At 41.8% G+C, this 23674-nt stretch overlaps 1 protein-coding gene across 1 annotated transcript; it reads right to left on the bottom strand.

The window, feature by feature from the left end:
- Positions 1-17323: 17323 nt before the first annotated feature.
- Positions 17324-22831, bottom strand: LOC141739643 (fatty acid-binding protein 5). The gene is made up of 4 exons (XM_074577342.1): positions 22537-22831; positions 19441-19613; positions 18348-18452; positions 17324-18228 (listed from the first exon to the last, which is right to left on the bottom strand). The coding sequence occupies exons 1-4, from the start codon at positions 22610-22612 to the stop codon at positions 18178-18180; spliced, it is 405 nt and encodes a 134-aa protein (XP_074433443.1). The 5' UTR covers positions 22613-22831; the 3' UTR covers positions 17324-18177.
- Positions 22832-23674: the final 843 nt, after the last annotated feature.

Below are 23674 nucleotides of genomic sequence, written 5' to 3'. Positions count from 1 at the left end.
CCCCTTCTCATAGCCTCGTTCCTCAACTACTTCTATGACCCCATTATTTTAGTGTTGAGTATTCCAATAAATGCCTGTGAGGTAGAGAAGTATTATCATGCTATCTTTCAGATGAGAAAGAAAAGCACAGAGGTTACAGTGAGATGTTAAAAGATACATAAGCACATGGCTTTGAAGATCTATGCATAAGTAATTGCATTTGCTCAAAGCAATACGCAAGATTAGTGTCAGTGTCTTATAGTGCGCACTCACCACTGTAATAGCATTCTTCTCATTATTTATTGCTCAACAAATGGATGTAATTAGGTGACCCTCAACAGTTAAAAGCACTTGATCATTTGTCTATTAAGATATTAATAATAATTTAGTCCTGTCAAAGTCGTGTGCCATAGTCCTCTGATTTATTCTGAGATTAATATTATAGTAAATAACAATGTTCCAGCAATACTTTTTTTCATGGATGTTTCCCATGTTTGTAGTCTGAAAAGGGTCAAACCTCCTCACATCAAGATTTAGGAAAATATCATTTCAGTTTTCAATCAGGTACAACGCTAGCTGAGGTATGACAGATTTCTGTCAAATGAGAGAAGGAGAAGGATAAACCCATGCTGAAAAATCTATCATGGTCATTTTTTTTTTCTATTATCCAGTAGATAGAGCAAATTTGTTGACAGAAATGTGTGGTTTAATGAGGAAAATAACTTCCACTGTACATTTCAACTTAATCAGTCAAAAACATCAGCATCACTGGGCATGGAATGTAATATTGTTCTTGCATACCGTGTTGTTCTATTTATAGCTATTTTTCATTTTTGTGCAATTTACTTGGAATAGGAAATACGCCAGCAATGCATTGAGAAATCAATATCTAACATTAACTTGGCTCTTTTTCAGTGCATGATTCTGCCCTAAAAGCCAATGGAAAACCTGTGCACAAACTTTACACTGTATCATTCCCCAAGGCAAAAGCCAAGAGTGCTACAGATTGGAACTCTGCGGAATTTAGGGCACAGAGGAAATATTTCTCAAATTGCACAGAATTTAAGTGACCCATCATTTAGATTCTCTTTATACCAGTTTTCATTACCTATTTCCAGCAGGCTCAAGGATTTGCCTGTCTGACATTTACCTGACTGGCCTCTGTTACTAAAATATCTTTTCATTTTCCACCTACGGTATCATTTAGTTTTCATTCTTGAATGCAGATATTGATTTACTTTTTTCAAAACTACTCTTCAAAAAAAATCTCATTCAACAGCTGTCTTCAGAGGAAATGTTACATTGTAAGGCTAAGAAAGTGCAGTCCGTTTAGTCAATCCATCAGTTAGTCAATCAGCCATTCTTTCTGAGCCTCCTTTATCTATGTCTCCGTGTACTTGTGCATATCTTTTTAGTGTTGATATCTTTTTAGTGCAGATAACTATCTTTTTTTGGTGCCCTTTTCTTTATTTCACTCTCACTTATATTCCAAAATGGATTTTACTCCTTATATTTTCCCCACATACCAAAGCAAGAGCCACCACAACTGTGCTGTGACAAATACTTATAAGAACAGACATGCTGCTGAAAACTCAGTTGCTGGAGGTGCCAGCTGAACCTAAATATGACCTTGATCCCTTATTAGCATCTGATCTTCTGTGTTAAACCTTTTCCAAACCCTGCACCAGCAATAGGACACAAGGAAATGGAAGGAAGCTGCGTGAGGGAAAGTTCAGATTGGACATTAGGAAAAGGTTCTTCGCTAGAGAGGGTGGTCAGTCACTGGAACCGGGTCCCCAGGGAAGTGGTCACAGCACCAAGCCTGTCAGAATTCAAGGAGCATCTGGACAACACTCTTAGTCATATGGTTTAGTTTTAGGTAGTCCTGTGAGGAGCAGGGAGCTGGACTTAATGATCCTTATGGGTCCCTTCCAACTTGAGATATTCTATGATTCTATTCTATGATTAATGTCCATCTCAACATTACCTTCATAGACTGCCTCTGATGCATGGGTATTTTATCCCACATGATATTTCAGCATGAAAGACAGCACATAATCACTAATCATTTAGTCTTGGAGGGACTTCGGGAGGTCACAGTCCTTCTTAAAGCAAGGGCAGCTCTATGTTCAGTCCAGGCCACTCAGGCCTTTTCCCAGTCAAGCCATCAAAATCTCCAGGTTCAGAGGTCCTGCAGTTCTTTGGGAAACATCTTACGCTGTATGGCTGTTCTCAGGGGAAAACTTTTTTCTTTATATCCAGTCAGAAGCTCCCCTGTTTCAGTTTATGACCATTGCATCTCATCATCCCACGACACAAGTCAGTACTGAGCCTGGCTCCCTTTTCTTGGTAATCTCCTCATAAGTATTGTTAGGCTGTATTTAGGTGCTCCCTGAACCCTCTCTTCTCCAGGCTGAACATGCACCAGTAGGTTGGGAAGTGCACTAGCTCTGGGATTCAACTCACCTAAATGTCGTCGTCTAAAACTTGGGTATCTCAGATAGGCATGTTGTCTAGGCTAACCTCACCGCTGGAGAAAGAGAGGCATGTTCTTAGGAAAATTTCTCTTATAAAATAGGTGTGCGAGGGAGATAGGATGAACTTGCCTCTGCAAATGTCAAAAATTTCCTACTGACGAGAGAAAGAGCCTGACTACTTAGCTAAAAGCAGAGGACTAACTTCGAAATGACACACTTCAGGTGCCATAAATCTTGCTGGTAGGGACACAGACTGTTTCCCCTGGTCTTCGACTGCTATGTTTGTGTGGCACTGGCCAAGTAACAGCGCCTCTTCATTCTTCTTTTCTTCTCTCTTAGAGGAAGAGAGCGATGACTGCTCTGAGCATTTTGTCAAGTGGCTTGATTTTCACATATGAAAAGTGCCAGATGAATGGAAAGGGCGCTGGTCCAGTGTGAAGCCATAGGAGAATGAATTACTGGGCAGAAAACATAATCCTTTTAAGTGGCACACCCCAGTGGTAACAAAATGTAACATTCTTTTTTTTTTTTCAGTTATTGTTTCTGGTTGGTAAGGGCAGATAGATAGATTTCTGCATGGGAAATTCCTGTTCTGCCCAGAGAACAGGAATTTCTGGCCTACACAAATCTTTCCTTGTTACAAAGTTATTCTGAAAACATATATAAAAACAGAAGAAAGGTGGCACCTCCTTAATCTTATCTTTGTAATTGCACCTATTATGGTTCAGGACACACCTTCATTTAAATACAAGTAAAGTTCAAAATCTTTCTGAATCAATCTGATTTTTATTTAAGTGTTGTAAGAAAATGATTCAACACTGTAATTACCTCTGGCCATAATTGATTGTATTTGTTTACATTGGTAGGTTATTAACAAAACATTATCTGGAATTGAACTCTACCTTTAAACACAGTTTAGATTATTGCAGTATGTGTACCAAATATAACGTCATGAATGTGCAGCAGGTGGCTACTTAATAGCAGTTAGTAACATTCAGCATTCATTCTAAATAGTGCGTTTAGGACCAAATTAGCTGTCTTGCACGAGTGATTAATTTGACTGATAGTGCACCGTATGGCATGACTAATAAGCATTATGGAGTTTTATTAAGCAATAACTCACAGCTACATGGTGATGTCAATCTTTATCTTTGAAAATACTATTTTAGAAAAGGAGTAAATGGTCTTTGCTTCTTTCAGGGTGATGTATTCTATTCCAGGAGCAGTGCAGTACTCTGCAGTTCCTAAATTCACCGTCTGGTATAGCCCAAAGCCATTATGCTCTCATCTTGCCAGCTTAAAATGACAATATAATCGGCCACTCCAGATGTATGACACTGTCTGTCTGTTTGAATGTCATGCAGTAATACCGTATTTGATAAAGCCCCTAGCTGCATGTAATATTTTAGATTTCTGTGTATAAAAATGGTCTAATTTTGAGGAAAACATTTTTAAAAGATGGAAAAAGAGGAAAGGTTCCTGAGTATGCTTAGAACAGATCCATGGAAGCTTTAAAACCTTTCTGCAAGCCTGTCTCCCACACATCTCTCTTCATGCTCTCAAACCAAGTAAAATGTTTGAAGTCAGTGATGTGGCAGAAAATGGGATACAGAGCCATTGGCACACAGTTGGCAGAGAATTTTTGAAATGGATGAGAAGAGGCTTACAGGAATTGGGGAGGGAGGAAACGTAGGTAAGCCAGGTCGGCCTGTCCTGCTGTTTTGCCTTCAGACTCCTGCTGCAAGATATTGGGTGACCTTGTAGTTTATAATACAAGCAGCAGGATTGTAGCTAGACTAATATTCATAAATACTGCTTTTGCTGTGTACTTCCCACCACCTGTGGCCATCTCCTTCCACTCTTGTGCCTTCCTCCAGCTGAAGCCTTAGCTGATGTAAGCAGCTGTTAGTGGGAAGCTGGAAAGGCCTGTGGGTGCCATGGGACTCAGCTGAATTGAGGCCCCAGATGGGAAGATTTGGGTTTTCCTCCTTTTCAATAGAAGATACTCTCTTGTGCTGTTTGTTCAGTGCACAGTGTGATGGCGCACTGAGCCATGCCCTGGCGAGCTGCAAAGGGGCAGATAGTGTACATGTAGGTAGATGTATAGCATGGTAGTGGAGTACTGGAGGGTTAAAGGCCTGCCTGAAACTTGAAACAAAATAAATAACGAAATATAATGTTGTTTTACAGAGCTAAGGAAAAAAAAATCTAAAAAAATACCTTTTGTAACATTTGAAAAACTGAAATATCATCTTCACAAAAGATCGGTGTCTCAGGCTCCCACAGAGTCCACTAGTCGTGTATTGTAGGTCCCGATGGGGAGCTGAGAATATATGCTCCCAGCTACTGTAGAACCCTTACTGCTAGGCCGGAATGATTGATTAGTTTATAAACAGACAGATGGGAACAAGAGTGGGAAGAAGAGGAAGACAGGTCTCATTAGTGGCATGGATTACTCAGTTTTAGTTTGAAAATCAGCTAAATTTAACCTGAGGATTGTTCTGTTTCTTAACCACAAGCTTTTTTCAGGGTGGAGCTCCTTCTGCATTCTACTTCTACACATGCTGTTTCACCAGAATATTTCCTTGTGTTAGACACAGTCTGTTGATCTTTCGGATCACATCCAATTTATTGGTTTCCTATGGTTAGCTGAATTAAGGCCCTTTGATAATAGACATAACTCCCTGGTACGCTAAATTGTTTGCCATGAAATGCTATGGACCTGCTCTGTAAGCACCAGCTTGATGCATCTGATTTTTTTACTACAACCAGCAGCTCCCACATTCACAGCAAGTCTATGCCCCAATTCTTGTCCTCCTCGATAAGGATAAGGAAGATATCAAGATCTCCGGGGTAATATTTTAGAGGATTTTATAGTTTAGATGTGAGTACTTGTGACACCTAGTGGTTCTGGCAGAAAAATGCAAATATTTTAGAGGAAGAGGAAGTAAGAGGTGGGTTAGGGAAAGGAAGATGGGATTCAGTATCACCTACTGGAAGATAGTTATTACAATAACCTGAGAAAATACACAGCTGAGCAAATTCTTTCCCTGGGATGTGGCGCAGCCATCTGAGGCCGCTCTTTGTAACCCATCACATAAGAAATGGGAAAGTTCAGCTATATGAAACACTGCTGGGATGGGCTGAGACCAGGTAGTTATAGGTGATTGGGTAAGGTAGTCAGGCAATTGCCCAAATCCTCTTTGTGAAACAAGAGGTCGTCACGAGAGCTGTGGGTGATGGCATCAACCCAGCACCAAAACAACTTAAAGGCACACGTGGGATGGAACAAGGCTACTGATTCAGGCAATTCCACATCATGAAGTAAAAAAAAGAAAAATGTTATAACCAGTTCATTGCTGGACATTTACCAAGTCGTCCTTTAAATGTGACATTTCAGCAATGTCCTGACACCCAAGACTTTCCCTATATTCAATAAAAAAATCTGGATGTTTCCCAAGCCATGGACTCAGATCTTAGGTGGACTGAACTGCTCTGTGAAGAAGCCTGTTTTAATACCCTAACAAGATCCCTGAAATTGTATGAGCTTTGTAAAAAGACAAGATCGAGAGCAGACACCCGCCTGACGCATAGCAAGTTAATTGGGAGTCATGGTCAGGTGCAGTGACTAGGCAGCATAACCTGTGCTGGCTGACTGGGAGCCTGCACCAGGAAAGGCACGACCTGTTTGCTGTTGCAGGGCATCAGCTACTCAAGCTAGTGACCCATGCATGCAAAATCTCAAGAACCTCCTATGTTGGAGACTCTTGGGAGAAACATGCTTTTGATGGTAGAGCTAACAATATCCGATGGCTTTTAGCAGTCTCTAAAAGAAATCTAAGAGAAACAATGGAGTGCAACATAATGCAAAACTCCCTCAGAGAGAGGTATTCACAATTAATTAATAATAGTGCCTATTTCTCTGCAGTTGTCCATTGAGTCAAAATACCCATCTGAAGATCTTTAACAGGGATAACATAAACAAAAACAATTCACTTCATAACTAAACAATTTTACTCGGCTAGATAACAGATCTATTAAAACACAGCTCGTAAGCATGTGGTTACAGACATATACATATGCATGGCTTGTATATACTTAGTGTGACTCGTGAGTTGGAGTACATGGTGTGATTCACACAACTCCTGTGAGACTTGTTGGGTGACGGGTATGCCCTGTACTTCCTACTGTATCATGGCTTCTACTGTTATAGTGCACCCCTGTATGTCCCTGGAAGACAACAAAGCATGCTTGAAGTGGACTTGGCAGTTTACTCCTCAAACTCTGCCACCTGGCACTTCCAGGTCACGTCTGCCCTTCTTCACCGCCTTGGCAGGAGCAAAGCACCTCAGCTGGATGCCTCAGGTTAGGTTAGGTGAGATGGGTCTTGCCCCACAGTGTGCCACAGTTGTTCTAACTCCTGTCAGATGCTATTCCTAGGTTTTGTCCAGTGAAGGGATAAAGCTCGAATCACAGTAACTGCATGATTTAAGTGTCTAGAAGTATGTGAACAAAAGATCCTATGTCACTCCCAAAGCTGCTCTCAAACTTTGCCAGTGTTAATTTTGTTGGGACTGCTTAATTGTAGTTGCTTGTCTAAGGGACGATTGTTAAGTGTCCCTTTGTAGGCAGCTATAAGAGAAATAAATGTATTTTGTAAGAGTGCTGCTACTGCAATGGCAGGAAGAAAACTGATCTCCCCCAGTGACCAAGTTGTAAGCTGTACACCATCAGGGACAGGAATAAATTTTTCTCATATGGAAAATTAATACATCAGATGGTGAGAGTGAAACTATTCAGGTTTTGCTAAAGAATAATCTCTGTTCTTCATAGAATCATAGAATGAATTATAGAATGTGTTGAGTTGGAAGGGACCTTTAAAGGTCATCTAGTCCAACCCCACTGCACTAAGCAGGGACCGAGCCCTAAACAGCATAGCTGCAGTTAAAAATGGAAACTGGATTGATTCATTCCACTCAGTACCATATTCCCATTTTCCCATGTGAACACTCAGGCTTGCAGGGAAGCCAAGAAATTATGACCTGTTGGGTCAGCAGAGAAGCAGAGTCACTCTGCAGGGCACAGCACCACCAGTGACCAGGGCTGCCTCAGCACGCTGCTGTGATACATCCCAAGTCTGACTAGACTCTGCCTTATACAAATCCGGAGAAAACAGAACCTGGAGAAATCATCAGTTTGATAGTAAGACCTTATCAGTCCCTGCTCATTGTCAACAATGCAGAAAGCAGAACACCAGACGGAGTTGTCTTGCAGGCATAGGCAGAGCCTGTAAGAAAGGTAGAAGCAAAGCCATGGCATGAAAAGCTCTTAAGAGATGGTGTTGCCAAGAAAGACATTGCTTACTTGTGAAGAATGATAAGAAGAAAAAGACCTGAACTGGCATGTCAGCACCCACACCAACTATGAGACAGAGGTCAGGGACAAACTTTGCAACGAAGGAAGGGACCTATCATTCTTCAATATCTGAAAAAGATTGCTAAGGAAGGAAAAAGAAAAAGAAAAAAAGAAAAAGAAAAAGAAAAAGAAAAAGAAAAAGAAAAAGAAAAAGAAAAAAAAAAGAAAAAGAAAAAGAAAAAGAAAAAGAAAAAGAAAAAGAAAAAGAAAAAGAAAAAGAAAAAGAAAAAGAAAAAGAAAAAGAAAAAGAAAAAGAAAAAGAAAAAGAAAAAGAAAAAGAGAAAGAAAAAAAGAAAAAGAAAAAGAAGAAAAAAGAAGGAAGGAGAAGGGGGAGGGGAGAAAGAGAAAGAAATAAAATAAGAAAGAGCAAGCTACTGCAAAGCATACAAGAAATTAGGACACTAGTTAGTTCAGGATCATCCCAGAAAAGAGTAAAATTACATATTTGTCTTGAGTAGAATCAAACTTCATTCGCACTGTTATACCTGAGCTCAGCATCTGAGTTCATCCAGCTGTAAGTTTGTGTTTCAACATCTAGAATAAATCTAGTATACAGAACTAGGACAGCAGATACCCATGAAGAACCCTGCAGGAATTCCCCTTTTACTGAAGTGGGAATATTAACTACTAAAGGGCTCATAAAAAAGGAAGGTTGAATGAATTCCACTAAATTTGTTGTGTCACAGAAGGGAAAAAAAGAAAAAGCATTCTAAATCTCCTAATAAAAACATGAGCAAAATCAGTAAAATGTTCAAACTTTCCTTTTGAAGAGGCCTTTCACTATGTGAAATACTAGACCTAGCCTCACCAAAGGATAAAAAGGGGACAGAAAAGGATTCCATGGTTGCTTACTAGTTCACAATTGTTTTATTTCACAGAAATAAAAGCTTTGAACACTATATTTATTTATTTTTTTATTTGGAGGGGATGTTGAGTATTTTTGGGTCTGCATCACCAAGCTGAGTGGAGCGGTCAATGTGCCGGAGGGACAGGATGTCATTCAGAGGAACCTGGACAAGCTAGAGAGGTGGGCCCGAGCACACCTTATGAAGTTCAACAAGGCCAAGGGCAAGGTTCTACACTTGTGTCGGGACCATCCTCGTTATCGATACAGGCTGGGGGATGATGTGATAGAGAGCAGCCTTGCGGAAAAGGACTTGGGGGTACTCATGGATGAAAAGCTGGACGTGAGCCAACAATGTGTGCTTGCAGCCCAGGTGGCCAATCACATTCTGGGCTGCACCAAAAGAACCGTGGCCAGCAGATCCAGAGAGGTGATTCTCCCCCTCTACTCTGCTCTCGTGAGACCCCACCTGGAGTACTGTGTCCAGCTCTGGAGCCCTCAGCACAAGAAGGATGTGGACATGTTGGAGTGGGTCCAGAGGAGGGCCATGAAGATGATCAAAGGGCTGGAGTACCTCTTCTATGAAGACAGGATGAGAGAGCTGGGGTTGTTCAGCCTGGAGAAGACAAGGCTCTGGGGAGATCTTATAGCAGCCTTCCAGTACCTGTACCTGAAGGGGGCCTACAGGAAAGCTGAGGAAGGGCTGTTTGCAAGGGCATGTAGCCATAGGATGAGGGGCAATGGTTCCAAACTAGAGCAGGGTGTGTTTAGATTAGACATTAGGAAGAAGTTCTTTACAATGAGGGTGGTGAGACACTGGAACAGGTTGCCCAGAGAGGTGGTGGAGGCCCCATCCCTAGCGACATTCAAGGCCAGGCTTGATGAGGCTCTGAGCAACCTGATCTAGTTGAAGATGTCCCTGCTTACTGCAGGGGGGTTGGACTAAATGACCTTTTAAGGTCCCTTCCAACTCAACACATTCTATGATTCTATGATCTGAAGGAGTACTGTTTGATTTGCCAAATCAGACACTGGTCATTAGATGAGGCAATAATTTCCAAGGTCCCCCACAACTCTCAAGGAGCACAGTTTTATTTGGTAAAAAGGCAAAGTTATAAAAATAGAGGTCATGCCGCTCTGCCCTACAAGAACCGTGACTGTGAAACGCACCTATTAAACGCAAATCATATGAGAAAACCTACACTGGTTCTTCTTGGCTTGGGCAGTAAGAGCAATTGTGTTAATAAAATCATGCTTTTATTCATCTAACCTATTTTTCTCAGATAATATCTGAAATTACATCAAATTACATCCAAGTGCATCTTCCAAAAGCAAGAGGTGAAGTCATGAGAGTTTATCTCATATAAAATAATTCATAAATTTGCCAGTAATGTGGCAGCTACACAAAAAGTTTATCTGTCTTTTCCAGATTTGAGCTGCATCCATTGGACTTACAGTAATAAAATAGCATAAAATTTTCTTTTTTCTCCCTGATGTAACTACATGCAACTCAATACGAAAAGAAAGTTGCTCTGCTTAGTAAGTAGCTGGCATTTTATTACATGACATTAATTTAAAGACTTGCAAGAACAACACCCCATTGCATAGGGTAGTCAAAAATTAATTACAGCCTTCTTTTCAGCAATGTTAAATAATGATACAGGCATGATTTACAATATTGTACAACATGTTTTATTGGTGTTTTTTTCAAAAGATATCCCAATAAACACTAAGCTAAAAAAAAAAAGGCATTGAATCTGAAGTGCTTTTTGCTTGTTCATATATCATCATAACACTATTGAAGTTAACAGTGAGATGTTATTGTAAGATGCAACTGAATATCCTTCCTACTAAAATCTGTTGATACTATTGAAGGCCAATAAACCGTGTAAGGGAAATGTTTTCTCTACGATAATGTGATTAAATAAGAATAACACCAAGAGAACGCAATTTTTTTTTCTCTGCTCAATTCCACACATTACTCTTGGGTCTTATTCCAAGAATAAGACAGTGAGAGCATAATAAAACCATACCGGCAATGATGATCTCTCCTTTGTTTTAAGTCTCAACCTCATCAACCTATCAGAATAAATAAGTAAAAATATGAATCTGTCAAACTTTACTTGCTGCTCAAATTGTGTTCCCATTGAACTCCCTTATCATCATAACTATTATAAACATCAAGGAGGAAAATTTTATAATCTAATTTTAAAGAGCCAGTAATGTGTCTTAAAAATAATCATTCATTCTTGATCTCTAATATTAGCTTACAGTTGCTAAAGCACAATCCAGTCTTACTGAAGTAATGTAAGGCTTTCCATTGATACAGAAGGCTGTCATTTCATAAAATACTATCAGTGCCTCTATAATAAACTTGCTTAGCTCTTGATCTCAGCAGGAATCCAGCTCAGAAATCCAGCTGAGTATGCTTCAGCCTCAAAGCAGCAATTAGCTAGTAAAATCCATAGAAGAAATTATGGTAAAGTGTCAAGCATCTCCTGAAATTTAAAGCTACGAGTACAACAGGACCAGAGAAATCTCACTAAATGTAGCAAAAATTTGGCTTTTATCTTTAAGAAAATAGTTGATCACAGTGGAACAACAACACAACTGACAAAAAGAGTTATCAGCTGGGAAAAAGGGAAATTCCAGTAGACATCTGGACAACCTCTCACGCAAACCATGGTTTTACTCACAAGGAGGGGTGTTCGGCCAGTCCCAAATAAGTCATGAATGGGAGCTATGGCTGATGACCTGAGTTTGCAGAGCTTTATCTAAGATTTTTTAAATATTCCAAAGGGTTTGGTACACTTTGTTTTCCAAGGATAGGTAATGTTTCAGATTTGTGTTTTCTTGCAGAGAAAAATCTCTGGGGAGACCTTTCTTCCTGGACTTATTATTTTGACCATATTATATCAAAGGATATTTAACCTGAATTGTTCCTTCCCTCTTCTTTACAGACCCAATGAGGAAAAATGAGCTGAGAAACATCTATGGACTGTCTCTTAAACATTGACCACAAGGGAAGGACATCACTGAGTAGCTCCCAAAGCAATGTATGCATGACAGATGTGAGTAATTTACTGGGAAAATATCTAAATTATGAGGGAAAATCTCAGAACCCTGTAAATTAAGACTGCAACAAGACAGAACCCAGTGAAAATTGTGCTACAAATTTTCAAGTTCCAGCTTGAAACTTGAGTTCCAGTTCCATCCAGACATGATCCAACTTTTTCCAGGTCTGTAGAGCTCTAGCTGAGAGATTAATAAAGGAACAAGATCTTTTCAGATTAAGTTGTTTACTTAATTTGATTATCATAAATTACATTCAGAAAGTAATAACACTGTCACTATTAGAAACACCTCAATCCAGCAGAGAATTGCTTTTGGGGAAAGCATATTTCTATCTACTTTCCTAGGTCAGGAAAGTATCCTAACTAACTATTGGAGAAAATTCTACTTAAAACCATTTCATCACAGCATAAGAACAAAATACATGTGGAACCAGTTACATCTGGGGCTAATATTGCTGAGACTTTAAAATCAGACTTTCAAGATGGCTGCCATGGATAATATTGCATGTAGTTACAGAGAAAAGCTGTACACTTATTTTTCTTCCTTTTCTTGGTGATGAAAAACAGAGTGAAAAAGACCAAAAAAAAGGGGGCGGGGGGAGAGAGAGAGACTGGACAAGATGCAGCTATATTTATTCTTATCTTTCTTAATCCCCATACCAGTAATCACACCAGCTGGATGCTCAGAATCTGAATCCAAGAGAACTGATAATCTTAAACATAATAGGAAAAAAGAAGAATGTTCACGAAGAAAGCAAACATGCAAAGGGATAATGTGTAGGCTCAGAGAAGCATGAGTTGTGCTGTGCAAATACATGACAAGGGGAAAGGAGACTGAGGATGCTAAGGCACTGAGGCATCTGTGATTTCTATTTTAATCAATCGGCTGTTTCTCTTCTGTTGCGGTTTCAGTAAAGCAGCCATTGGTTAAGATGGTTAAACGGAGGAACCGTATTCCATGAGTTGTGCAAAAAGATGATTATTCAAACAATGCCCCCAGTGAAGATATGCAGCTTGCATTTTCACTCTGCATCTCACCAAGGTAAAAAATAAATGTAAAAGAATAGTAACATCCCATTTTCTGAAGTTTATTTATATGCAATTAAATCTGTACAAAGCAAGGTGTTTTAGGAGAATGAGTGGAGATGAGACAACAGAAAGCATGGAGGACAAATCCCAGTATCAATTACTGCTTTACACATTTTGGAAAGGGAAAGTATTAATGGTATTTTGCCTTAATTGCACTCTGCAATAGTATAGGGATGATTCCTACTCCCCTACTTCACTGGGCTACTTATAGAATTAAATTGCAAAGCCATAACAAGGCTTGGACATAATTTCTAGAGTAAGGACTCAGTCTGAGTTGCTTTCAGCTCAACTTTCCACGTACACAAAGAGCCTTTGTACTCCATGATTTTCCTGAAACTCCCCTGTCACGGACTCCCCGGTCTCAGTGCAGGGCTGCTTTTGAGGTCAAGAGATGCAGGCTACCTTTCTTTACGATTTCAAATTTGCTGTTCATCATACAAGACTGTACTGCACGGCCCCAGAGGAGATCAAGCCACAGAGCGAGAATGCCCCAGGGTGTGCAGCAGCCATGAAAAAAAAAAACAAAAAAAACACAAAAAAAAAAACCCTGAAAATTGCATTCCATTCCTTGATTCTCTGTTGGACACTTGCATTGCACAATGATCTGGCCTGCATCCTTAGCTAATGCCTTTTCTGAAGGTAGACTCATTGATTTCAGGCATGCATTTCCGAGGGAACCGGATGGTATGCGTGTGGGAGCAAATGTCCAGTCCTAGATAAGCAGCATGCATGCTCCTCAGAGTGTGATATTTGTCTTCTAGTGTTTAATTTCAGAGTGTACATCTGTGATTAATGACAAATGTGTTACTTATTTTAGTATCTCAACTATAATATTTTGCATTCAGTAAATTTTTGCAGGACATTATCTGAAACTGATTCTGAATTGCCCTTACTGCTGAAACTTTACTTTTCTTCTGAAACTGTAATGGGCTTCACCTGTAAATATCTCCAGAATATAATTAAGACCATCTGGTAGAGGGAATTGATTTTGGAAACATTTTTGCTGGAAAGGAAGCCAAATTCACTCTTGGGAGTGGGGTCTCTAATAGTGTTTCCTTTTCCTCTGAAATAATAGTATGAATAAAACCATTCTGGGAAGTGTCAACAAAATCTTAATTTGATGTACAAGGGCTGAAAAGCCAAAGCTAGAAGGAGAACCAAGGGACAAAAACGTGTTTACACAGATGCTGGATTGTCTCCAAAACCTGTGAAAATAGCGCTAAACCCTCCCAGGGCTGAACAATGGGACTGAAATGAGGCATCAAAGAATAATTAATATATGTTAACTTGCTCCCACCCACTACCACACAGTGTGGGATTTTTTTTCCCTACAAGCACAAATAATCAACACAGTGCAAAGGGTTTCTAATCCATTCATTGCGTTAGCACATACTCAGACAGGGAAGGAGTCACCAACAAAAGGTTTGGTTGGAGCTGGCCTGCATTACTGCTACTATTTTTGTAAAACAATTTTAAGTATAATACAAGCCCTTTATAAGGCAGTTCCTTCATAGAAATTAGTTTAATGCATGACTTTTTGTGTACAATCTGAGCTGGAGACTGACCTTCTGACAACTAGCTGAGGCATGGAATGATGCCCCAGGCTGAGCCAAAATGGGGCTCCTGGGCAGGGGTCAGGGGAAGTCCCGTGGTCAAGGCCCCTTGGGGCCCTGAAAAATACATACAGGGCACTTATTTCCAGCATCTGACTTTAGTAAGAGTTATTTTGAATGGACTGATTTATGAACGATAAAATATATTGGGCATAATATTATACAGAGGTAAGAAGGTTGTTTATTTTTCATACTCACTAAGATCAACAATACTAAATTTTTGGATTCTAACCTGAAAAAAAAAAATAGAGTGCCTATTCAATGATTCATTTTCTTTTTGTATGTTTGAGTTTCACAGTTAATATTGCCCAAGTAGCCATTGGCAGAGTGAACCTTCCTACACTTGACCTCCACACTTGAAGAAATAATCACTGCCTTTTTTTAGGACAGCTGACAGCTAACAGTGGGACCGTAACCTCAGAAAACTGAGAGATTTCCCATCATTGACTTTGTTTTTAAAAAAAACTTTGATCTGAAGTGTATATGTGAGTTAGGGAGGGGAGAGGAACAGGAAAGGCCAGTATTAATTACAGAGGTTTCAGGCAGAGTAGGATAACAATTTTGAAATAAATCATATAACCAAACCATAACAGGAAAATCTTTGATAGTCTGAGCATTGTATAGAGCCAGTATGCTCTCCCCAAAGCTCAGTGCTGTTTCATTAGTGTTCCTGGAAAGCTCAGACAAGAGATTTCCATAATGCGGTAGAACATCAGATCTAAATTGCTGAGCAACTTCATTTTCTACTCCTTCACCCCAGCTTACCACAAAAAAACACCTGACCCAAAACCCCCATTCCCACCCCCAAAAGAAATACCCCAAACAAACAAAAAAACAAACCCTCCTGCTATGGAAAAAGCAGAACGGCACCAATTTGAGAAGACTGTGAGATGAAAAGATATAATTTGGACATTGCTCATGACTTTAAATGAAAGTGTTGGAGTGGATATGGAAGCTGCTTCTCTTCAAGCAAGTTTTACTTGCAGCTTCAGTTTGCTGAACGTGTTTCTTTTATCCCTCCAAAATATTTTCAAAAACATGCACTAAAATATCATGACAAAACTTGTCTCCTGATTTAATAGCTCTGTATCATTGTAAAGCAGTCCTGGATGGATAATGAATAATTTGTTCTTTTTCAGTTGTTCTCAGCAGTCTTATTTTCCACCATCTTACGTGATATAGTGAACTAGAGAGAGTTATTCAAATGACAATTCGTTATTTTACACTGATGAGAACATTGTGTATACACACTTCATGAAGAGTAAAACTTTTGGCTTGTATAATAATGAATAGAAGGAATTTGGAAATGAATTGTATTTTCAAGTCTTCAGCATTATAAATCTTGGCTTACAGTACTATAAAACAATCGTCGTTTTAAGTATATGGTCTAATGTAACACAACCAGGTTGTACATACGGTAGTTCTGGGTCACAGTACACTTACATTGAAGTTACCAGCAACATAGGCTGAAGCTAACATCAAAATAAAGCAAATAAATATGTGAGCCTAAGCAGTTCTGGAGAATTAGCTCTAAAGAATTCCAGTTTCCTGTTGATCTGCGGTTTACTGTTGGTCAACTTTTGTGTTTAAGATAACTTCTTCTGTGTTCTAAGAGGGCTTAAAATGTTTTTCTTCCATTTAATGTCAAAGTGTCACTTCCATGTGCACTCTTTCCATCATCAAGGCACTTTAATGGTCTATCTCCTTCATCAGGCTGCCTATTTTCATGACATTTGTGGAAGAATAATTATCTTTGGGACCTCTAGCCTCGACTTCACATGTGGCTGAAATCAGGGAGCGCACACACACAAACACAGACTTTATAAGCCTTGTTTCCAAAGGAAATTGCTCTAAAAAGATACTCTTCTGCCTTTTGTTTTACAAGAAGTGATCTCATTGTAATAAAAACAGATGTCCTATAAAAGACATCAGAAGGTCTTTCCATTCAAATGAAAGATAAACAATTAACACTACCCAATATCAGAAGAGTAAACAAGCTGCAGTAAGTGGTAGACCAGTGACCCCAAAGAAGGCAAAATGTCCTGCTTAACGCATTAATGTTGTTTCTTTTGGAAGGCAGGCAGGATTTTCGCATCAGGCCATGGGTTGCTGCAGCCATTCTCCTGCTACCATTTAGTGTATTTCTGATTGTAAATTTACCAAGTTCCTCATCAGATCAGTTTGTTTTCTGTTTCTATGGGGACATTCCTTCCCCAAGTAACAAAAAAAAAAAACTGTTTCTGATGTCCCATATAGGAATACAGCATAGATCTTCAGGAAAAATGCTAAATGAAGGTGATATGAAGATTGGCCAACTCAAAAAGGAGACATTAGGGCATAAAAAAAAAAAATATTCAAGAAATACGCTCCAGCTATAAGTTCTTACAGATGACATAGACAAAGGGGATGACTCATAAATAGTCAGGAAATTATGAAAAGGCTAAATGGTCCAAAATTACGGGGAAAGTAATTTTCCATGGTTGATAGGATGAACATAAAGAACCGACTTTTCTGCTATCAGGGTAAGCTCAGTAATAAGACGCATGCACCGAGCAGCTAAAACGTCAGTAGGGTTGGAGGAGCAATGGATTCTGCAATGACTGGTGCTGCAAAGTGGAACTGAGCCATTGCAGGGTCCCCCGGGCTTCTGAATCTGATAGAAATCTCCCCATCACCCGTCGCCAAAGAGTTTCACTTTTAGGACATGTTTGTCTGGTGTGACAGATATCAACCTAAACCTTTTTAATTTTGTCTGATCTGACATCTCTTTGGAAGAATAGTAGCATCACAGGCTCTGTTTCCCAACCAGTGTAAAAGTAATACTCAAGACACTGATATTTCTGATTATTTATTATGGCACTTCAAAGCATATAAACTCCATTGCTAGGTGTTCCAAGCCAGTTTTAAAAAAAAATAAAATAAAATAACATAAAATAAAATGAGGCTTTAGGTTTTAGGCAGTATTTCAGTAGATTTTGGTTAAGAATTTTTAGAATGTTACTAGACAAGAAGTAAGAACTTTGCTAGGAAAACAAGAAGTCTTTTCAAAATAAGACTTCCTTTCAGTAACACATGTATGTGTTTGCTTAGGTTTATCATGCCCAATGGTTCACCAGTATATATTTTTTTCAGATAAGAAATTTGTGGGTTTGAAACATGAAAAAACAAACTCCTGAAAATACATTCCTCTACTTAAACACCACCAAAGCTTATCTCTTATTTATTTCCATTCAAATCTATTCACTTTGTAACATGCAAGTTAGAAACAACTCTAGAACCTGAACTCCGAATGTTTTTTTTTTCTATTTCAGATTTTACTACCTTAGCAATTAAGGACTCTGGTCAAAATTCAGCTTGCTATTGACTGTTCATTGCCATTATCTTGAACTGAAGGCAGTTTGTAGCAGAGCCTAAAACCAAACTGAGTTTTTATAAAACCTCACTTTAAAACTCCACTATAGTAACAACATTTCCACTTCATATATTTGACAATTTTATTTAATAGCCCCATAAGTTCAGAATAGTTACATAATAGTTACATCACGGCTTTTAAAAAGGATTGCACTCAGCTACTCAGTCCATTGAAATACTAGAAAACAGGGAAAAGGAAAATACGGAGTGTGAAGGAGCTCTGTCCACTGAACTGAGTTGTTTGTAGCAAGTTCCTACTGAACGTGAAGAAGTCCTCATGCTTTCTGGTAGACTCTAACACACTTGACGCCATTCATGTCACATTCCTAGAAGATAAAGAGATGGATTTATTAATTTGCCTCAGTACAGACTATAAGGAAAAAGATCTTTTGGAGTTACTACCAGCCAGCAGCACACAGGGATCAGAAAGTGGGATTGAACTCACCACCACCAGTTGTCCGTCCACTAGTTTCCGTGTTATCATGGTCTTCTTGCCATCCCATTCCTGCTCCTGAATCAATGACCCATCATCCTTTAAGCTGACAAGGGTCTGAAAGCAGAACCCGAACATCAGTATTTTACCCATAACATTTGATGGAGCCTGAGGCTTTCCAACACCCTATTCCAAAGGAAAAATTCCCACCTCAACTCACTCAGTAGTAATTTTGCCATTGACATCTACAAAGCCAGGATATTATCTTAAATATTTTATTGATCCTCTTCTTACAGTAGCTGACTGCTTGTTCACTCAACGTGCTCTGACACATTCCTGCACCAGGCAGCCCTTTGACAGCACGCACAATTTCAATTAACAAGGCCAGACGATATTTGCTGTTCATCTCTTTGTACATGGGCTTTGAGCTTTTGTGTAACGTTTATCTGATCTTGCAATAATAGATGAATTGCCAGTGTGTGGCTGGAGGGGGGGCGGTGGGGGTGCTACACAGAGAGCACTCACACAAGGAAACGGGAGAGACATATTCGAGGGCTTCTGTGTGTTTAATCTCCTTTTGGATGAATTTTCTCCCTGCTTGGTGCAGGGAGAAGCTCTTTGCCCGCTAAAACTGGAAATTAGGGACCATGATTCACATGTCCCGTGATAACATGTCCCACATGTTATCCCACCACACACTGCACCAGGCTCCCTTGTTACGCAAATAGGAGACGGAGCAGAAAGGCTAACCCCAGGGATGAATTGCCTCTGATTAAACTTCAATGGGATTTTTTTTCCACAGGCTTCAAACGAAGTGGCATTCAGCTTTAACAGGGATTTAGTGGTCTGTTAGTTTTACTAACACAATACTGCCGCTACAAATTGAAAACAGCAAAATACACAAGACATCGCTGGTTTCAGCATTTTCACCTCTTTGGAAGTTGCTTAATCCAAGAAAAAAAATAATTTCAATGAGACTTACAGCAACAGCTGTTCAAAGAAACCGTTGTTAGTATGGATGTCAAAACTGATTTTTAAATAGCGTCCCCATCTGTAAAACACCCAAAGAATTGTGTTTTTTCAGTAAAAAGTCTGGTATACTGACCTGAGTTTTTCTGCCATCTAATGTGTTTTCCTCAAATTTCTCACCAAGCTTGAAGCTGAACTGTGAAGTTTTGAAGGTGCTTTCTGTTTTGACGGTGATTGTGTCCCCATCTTTAATAATGTAAACATCTGGCTTGGCCATGCTTCCCATTTTTCTCATGGCCATACCCACACCTGCAAGGCGAGAGGCACAGAGCGTCACAAAATCAGTTAAACCCTAAGGCTTAGGGCCACACAGGAATTCAAATACCTAATTCCCATTTAATTAGGCATTTAAGTACACTTGAGAATCAAAGCCACAAAGAAAGAGGACGTTTTAAATTATCCACTGATGAGGAAGGAAAAAAAGCTTATTTGCGGGGTTATTCTTTACCTTCCTCGGGGAGCTAAAGTTAAATCTATTTTGCCCTCTAGAGGACTCGCGGATGTCCCAAAACTCAGCATTGAATTTTTACAAACAGAAATAAACAGAAAACAGGAAAACAAACACAAAAGCTTAAACTAATATAAAATTATCCCCTTCAAGTTCTGAACGCTTTAAAAATTCTACAGATGATTGTTAATTGACAGATTAATCCATCTGCATATTTATTTCAACTTACTCAAAAAGCACTCTTCTGTCACTCTGTACACAACTGCAAACATGCAATTTTTAATATCAGTTCATCTTCTACATCCTGTATCCAAAGTATGGGCTTATGAACTAGAAAATTGCTATCTTGCAAAATAGTGCTCAAATACAACACACACGCACGCACAGAAGGACTGCAAGAGAAGTGAGCTTTGCGAATGACTGAAAATTCATCATCTGGAGACGTCAGCCCTCAAAACCCTTCAGCAAAAAAGATTCAGCCTGCCTCAGCCCCTGCATACATGAGTCTTTCTGATCTGAAGGATGACGATATAAATAAGAAGGCAGTCAGGCAACAAGCGTGAATCCATCAAATTGGAAAGTGCAGAACCAAGAATTGATAAGCAACCAACTGGAGCAGAAAGTGCCACCAAGTCAGCGAATGTCTGGGCTCTGCAGCTGGTGTAGTTAGAAAAATGTTGTCACATAACAGTACAGCACTCCCCTGGGGTGTACAGGATACTTGGGTGAGGGCTGAATCCACAAAGGAAAGATCAGTTTCCTTAGGAGGTGGAAATAACAAAGTACTTCCCAGCCACTGCTTCTCCAAACTCAACTGAAATTCCAGGACTGAGCCTTAAACTTGAGACTGCAGAGCAAAAACCCATCCTCTTCAGTCCAGCTTTTCTGACCAGAATTGGAAGTTATTGTCACAGTGACACCCCCCCCCAACCCTTTGCTGTTGTCCAGTCCAGAGTAATCAAGGAGTTTTCTGATCAGCAACGCCTTGGGATCCAAATGAGCAGAGATGAGCTGCGTATGTTTTCCGTATGGCAAGGAGTGAAATTCAAACTTCTTTATCCTCAAATATTCTTTTATACAAACGGAGCAGAACGACCAGAATTTCATCAATAGGATCAAAGGCAGAGAGTTTCCTAAGTAGTCAGGGAGGGCAGGATCCAATAAAGGACTGTCTCCTAAAGTGTGATTTGGAGTAAATTTAATTGTCTAAATTGTAATTATAAAAAGGAAAAGTGACTGGTTTAAGACTGCGATCTAAAAACAAACAAACAACACTTAGTAGTTGCCTACACATGGGAGGTGGCTCTGCAGTTGCGGCACATAATTTATACTTTGAAGTTGCAGCTTGGCACATGCCTAGCCCAGGCTGTCAGACGTGAGCGCCGCGGCATCCTAATCCATGGCTGAACTGAGCTGAGCTTAAAATTCTTGAATTTCCTCCAAAGTCTCCCAAAGGGCTGAGTCCAGAAGGCTTTCTCGCATCATGGCTATCACGTATTGACAGGCCTCTCACAAAATATGACTACAGCCACCACTGTCTGCGGAGTGCAAATGCAGTGATGCCTTTTCTATTTTACATGAAGAGTGCAAGACCTAAATTCCTTCCTCTCCTCCCTCCAAAGATATTCAAGGCCCCATCTTCCGCCTCTTGAGAAAATATCCTAGCTTTCAGCAGTGAATAAATAGCAGAAAATAATAGCTCCTGGGCTATACAGACACCGCAAGGTGTCTATAACCTGTTGGCCAGGATGCTTACAGGGAAGCAGTAAATCTGAACTTGCAGAGGAGGCTCCTGGTGTTAGGTCTGTTCTTGATTTGGTAACTTCATGTTACGAAATGTAGGGCAACCTGGAAGCAGGGGTAACAAGCCAGGACTATCCCCCTGAGATAAGGGTGCTACCGGCAGGAGAATACAAGCAGCCCCTGGCAGTGCACTCAGCTGTCGGTTACCCATAGGCAGCAGATCCAGGTCGGCTTTCTCGTGAGGAAACACCCAAGGTGACTCCACGGGAAAGCAGCCCAGGCCCAGCAGGTCTGTGTGCGGCCACCCCGGGCGCTGCGAGCCCGGCCGGGCCCTGGCAGCAGCACTGCCCTTGCGGCCCCCACCGCCCCCTGCCCCCTGCACGGCCAGGGCAGCGCCCAGCCGCTCCCCTGCCCCGGTCCCGCCGCCCCGGGCTGCCCCGGCTCCCAGCCCCGGGCATTACCGACAGAAGGAGGAGCGAACCTAATCGCAGCCGGGTTGCTGGCACCGGCTGGTAATCCGGGGTGCTGCCCGCGGGAGGGGGCGGCTGGGCAGCGGGGAAGGCGCAGCGCAGGGCGGCGGGAATGAGCCCGCTGGCACCGGCACCTGCCCTCCGGCACAGGCACCTGCCCCCCGGCAATTACGGTGCAAAAAAGAAAAGGTCGCCGGCATCTTTAGGAGGCGGCAGCTCCCCGGGGAGGAAGGGTCTGCTCCCGGCCGCCACTCCCTTCCCGGCGCGGAGCCGCCGGTGCCGCATCCCACAGCATCGCGGCATCGCCCACCGCCCCCAGCCGCCGTCGCCCCCGGGCCCAGCTGCGGCACCGCGCACCGGGGCCGCGCCCGCCGCGGACCTTGGACAGAGCCCCGCCGGCCGGCTGCGCGTCCCCGGGCCGGCATCCCTCCCTCCCTCCCTCCCTCCCTCCCTCCATCCATCCATCCATCCCTGCCTGCCTCCCGGAGGCGGAGAGCCGCCGGCTCCTTACCCAGCTCCTTCATGTACTCCTCGAAGCCCTCGCTGGAGACCAGGCACCATTTGCCTAAAAACGCATCGATGGCCATGGCGGCGGCGGCGGCGAGGCTGGGGCTGGCGGTGTCCCTGGGGAAGCGCGGAGGCAGGAGGACGGGCTGCGGCGGGGCCGCGGCCGCCTTTATAGCGGGGCCGGCGACATGTGCCGCCGGGGAGAGCCAATGGGGCGCCCGCCGCGCCCGGCCCCTTCCCCGCCGAGCCCCCGCCCGGCGAGTCCCGCCCGCGGTGGCAAGAGCGGGCACGTCGCGCCGCTGCCCGCCCTCCTCCCGCACACACACGCACACACACGCACGCACAGACACACAGACACCCCACCCCTCTCTGCACCCCGGGACTGCAGCTTTTCACCCCGTGGTGAAAGCCGGGGGACGCTGTCAGAGCCACTTCTTGGGACACAAACACTGCACCCACCGCCCCAAAAGAGCCCGAGATGAGCTGTGTCCTGGTACCCACGGGGTCCAAAACCAAGTCTCCAGGATTTCGGCTCCAGGGAATTTTTTTTTTAAGTCTGGGGCACCAGATCCTAAATTACACCGTTTATCATGCTTTTTATGGATAATTCAGGAACAAACAAGCACAGGGCATGGTATGGCACAGAGAGCGAGCAATGAGGAGTCAGCATCCCCAAGCAGTTCATTGGGTTTGATTGCAGGCCTTCCCAGCATCCCCCCAAATCCCGCTGCCACATCGCATGTGACTAAACTACGGCAATCATAGCTTGCTGCAACCTGGGTGCAGACCTGTTACATACACACAGCCACCAGGTAATAAACAAGATCAATCCATATACGGAACTAATTCAGGCACTTGCAGTGCACAGGGAAAATCAAAGCCCAAATGCAACCTCATGCGTCAGCACTGGAAAAATGCAGATTTGGAACCTTGGTTTTAGTCCATATTGAACTTCTTAAAGGAAAACACATCAGCTGCCATTACCACACGCTGGCACAAGAAGTGCCGTCATAAAATACACAGTGTTGCCAGGACCCATGACGTTTGGGCCAATCTTTTGTCAAATTCTGTCAGGCGAGCAGAGAGATTTACTGCCATATTCTGTGAGAAAGCTGCTGTTTCTAAGTCACAGCAGAAACCCT

Source organism: Larus michahellis, chromosome 2 (genome assembly GCF_964199755.1).
Source record: "Larus michahellis chromosome 2, bLarMic1.1, whole genome shotgun sequence".
In the NCBI taxonomy this organism is placed as follows: Eukaryota; Metazoa; Chordata; class Aves; order Charadriiformes; family Laridae; genus Larus; species Larus michahellis.
This window is presented reverse-complemented; position numbering and strand designations above follow the sequence as displayed.

What these genes read in the sequence shown, in the direction of transcription:
- LOC141739643 (XM_074577342.1), bottom strand. Translation starts at nt 22,612, where the DNA reads ATGGCCATCGATGCGTTTTTAGGCAAATGGTGCCTGGTCTCCAGCGAG. An exon ending in TAGATGGCAGAAAAACTCAG is followed by an intron (nt 18,453 to 19,440) that starts GTCAGTATACCA and finishes TTCTGCTTTCAG; the next exon opens with ACCCTTGTCAGCTTAAAGGA. An exon ending in TGGACGGACAACTGGTGGTG is followed by an intron (nt 18,229 to 18,347) that starts GTGAGTTCAATC and finishes TTTATCTTCTAG; the next exon opens with GAATGTGACATGAATGGCGT.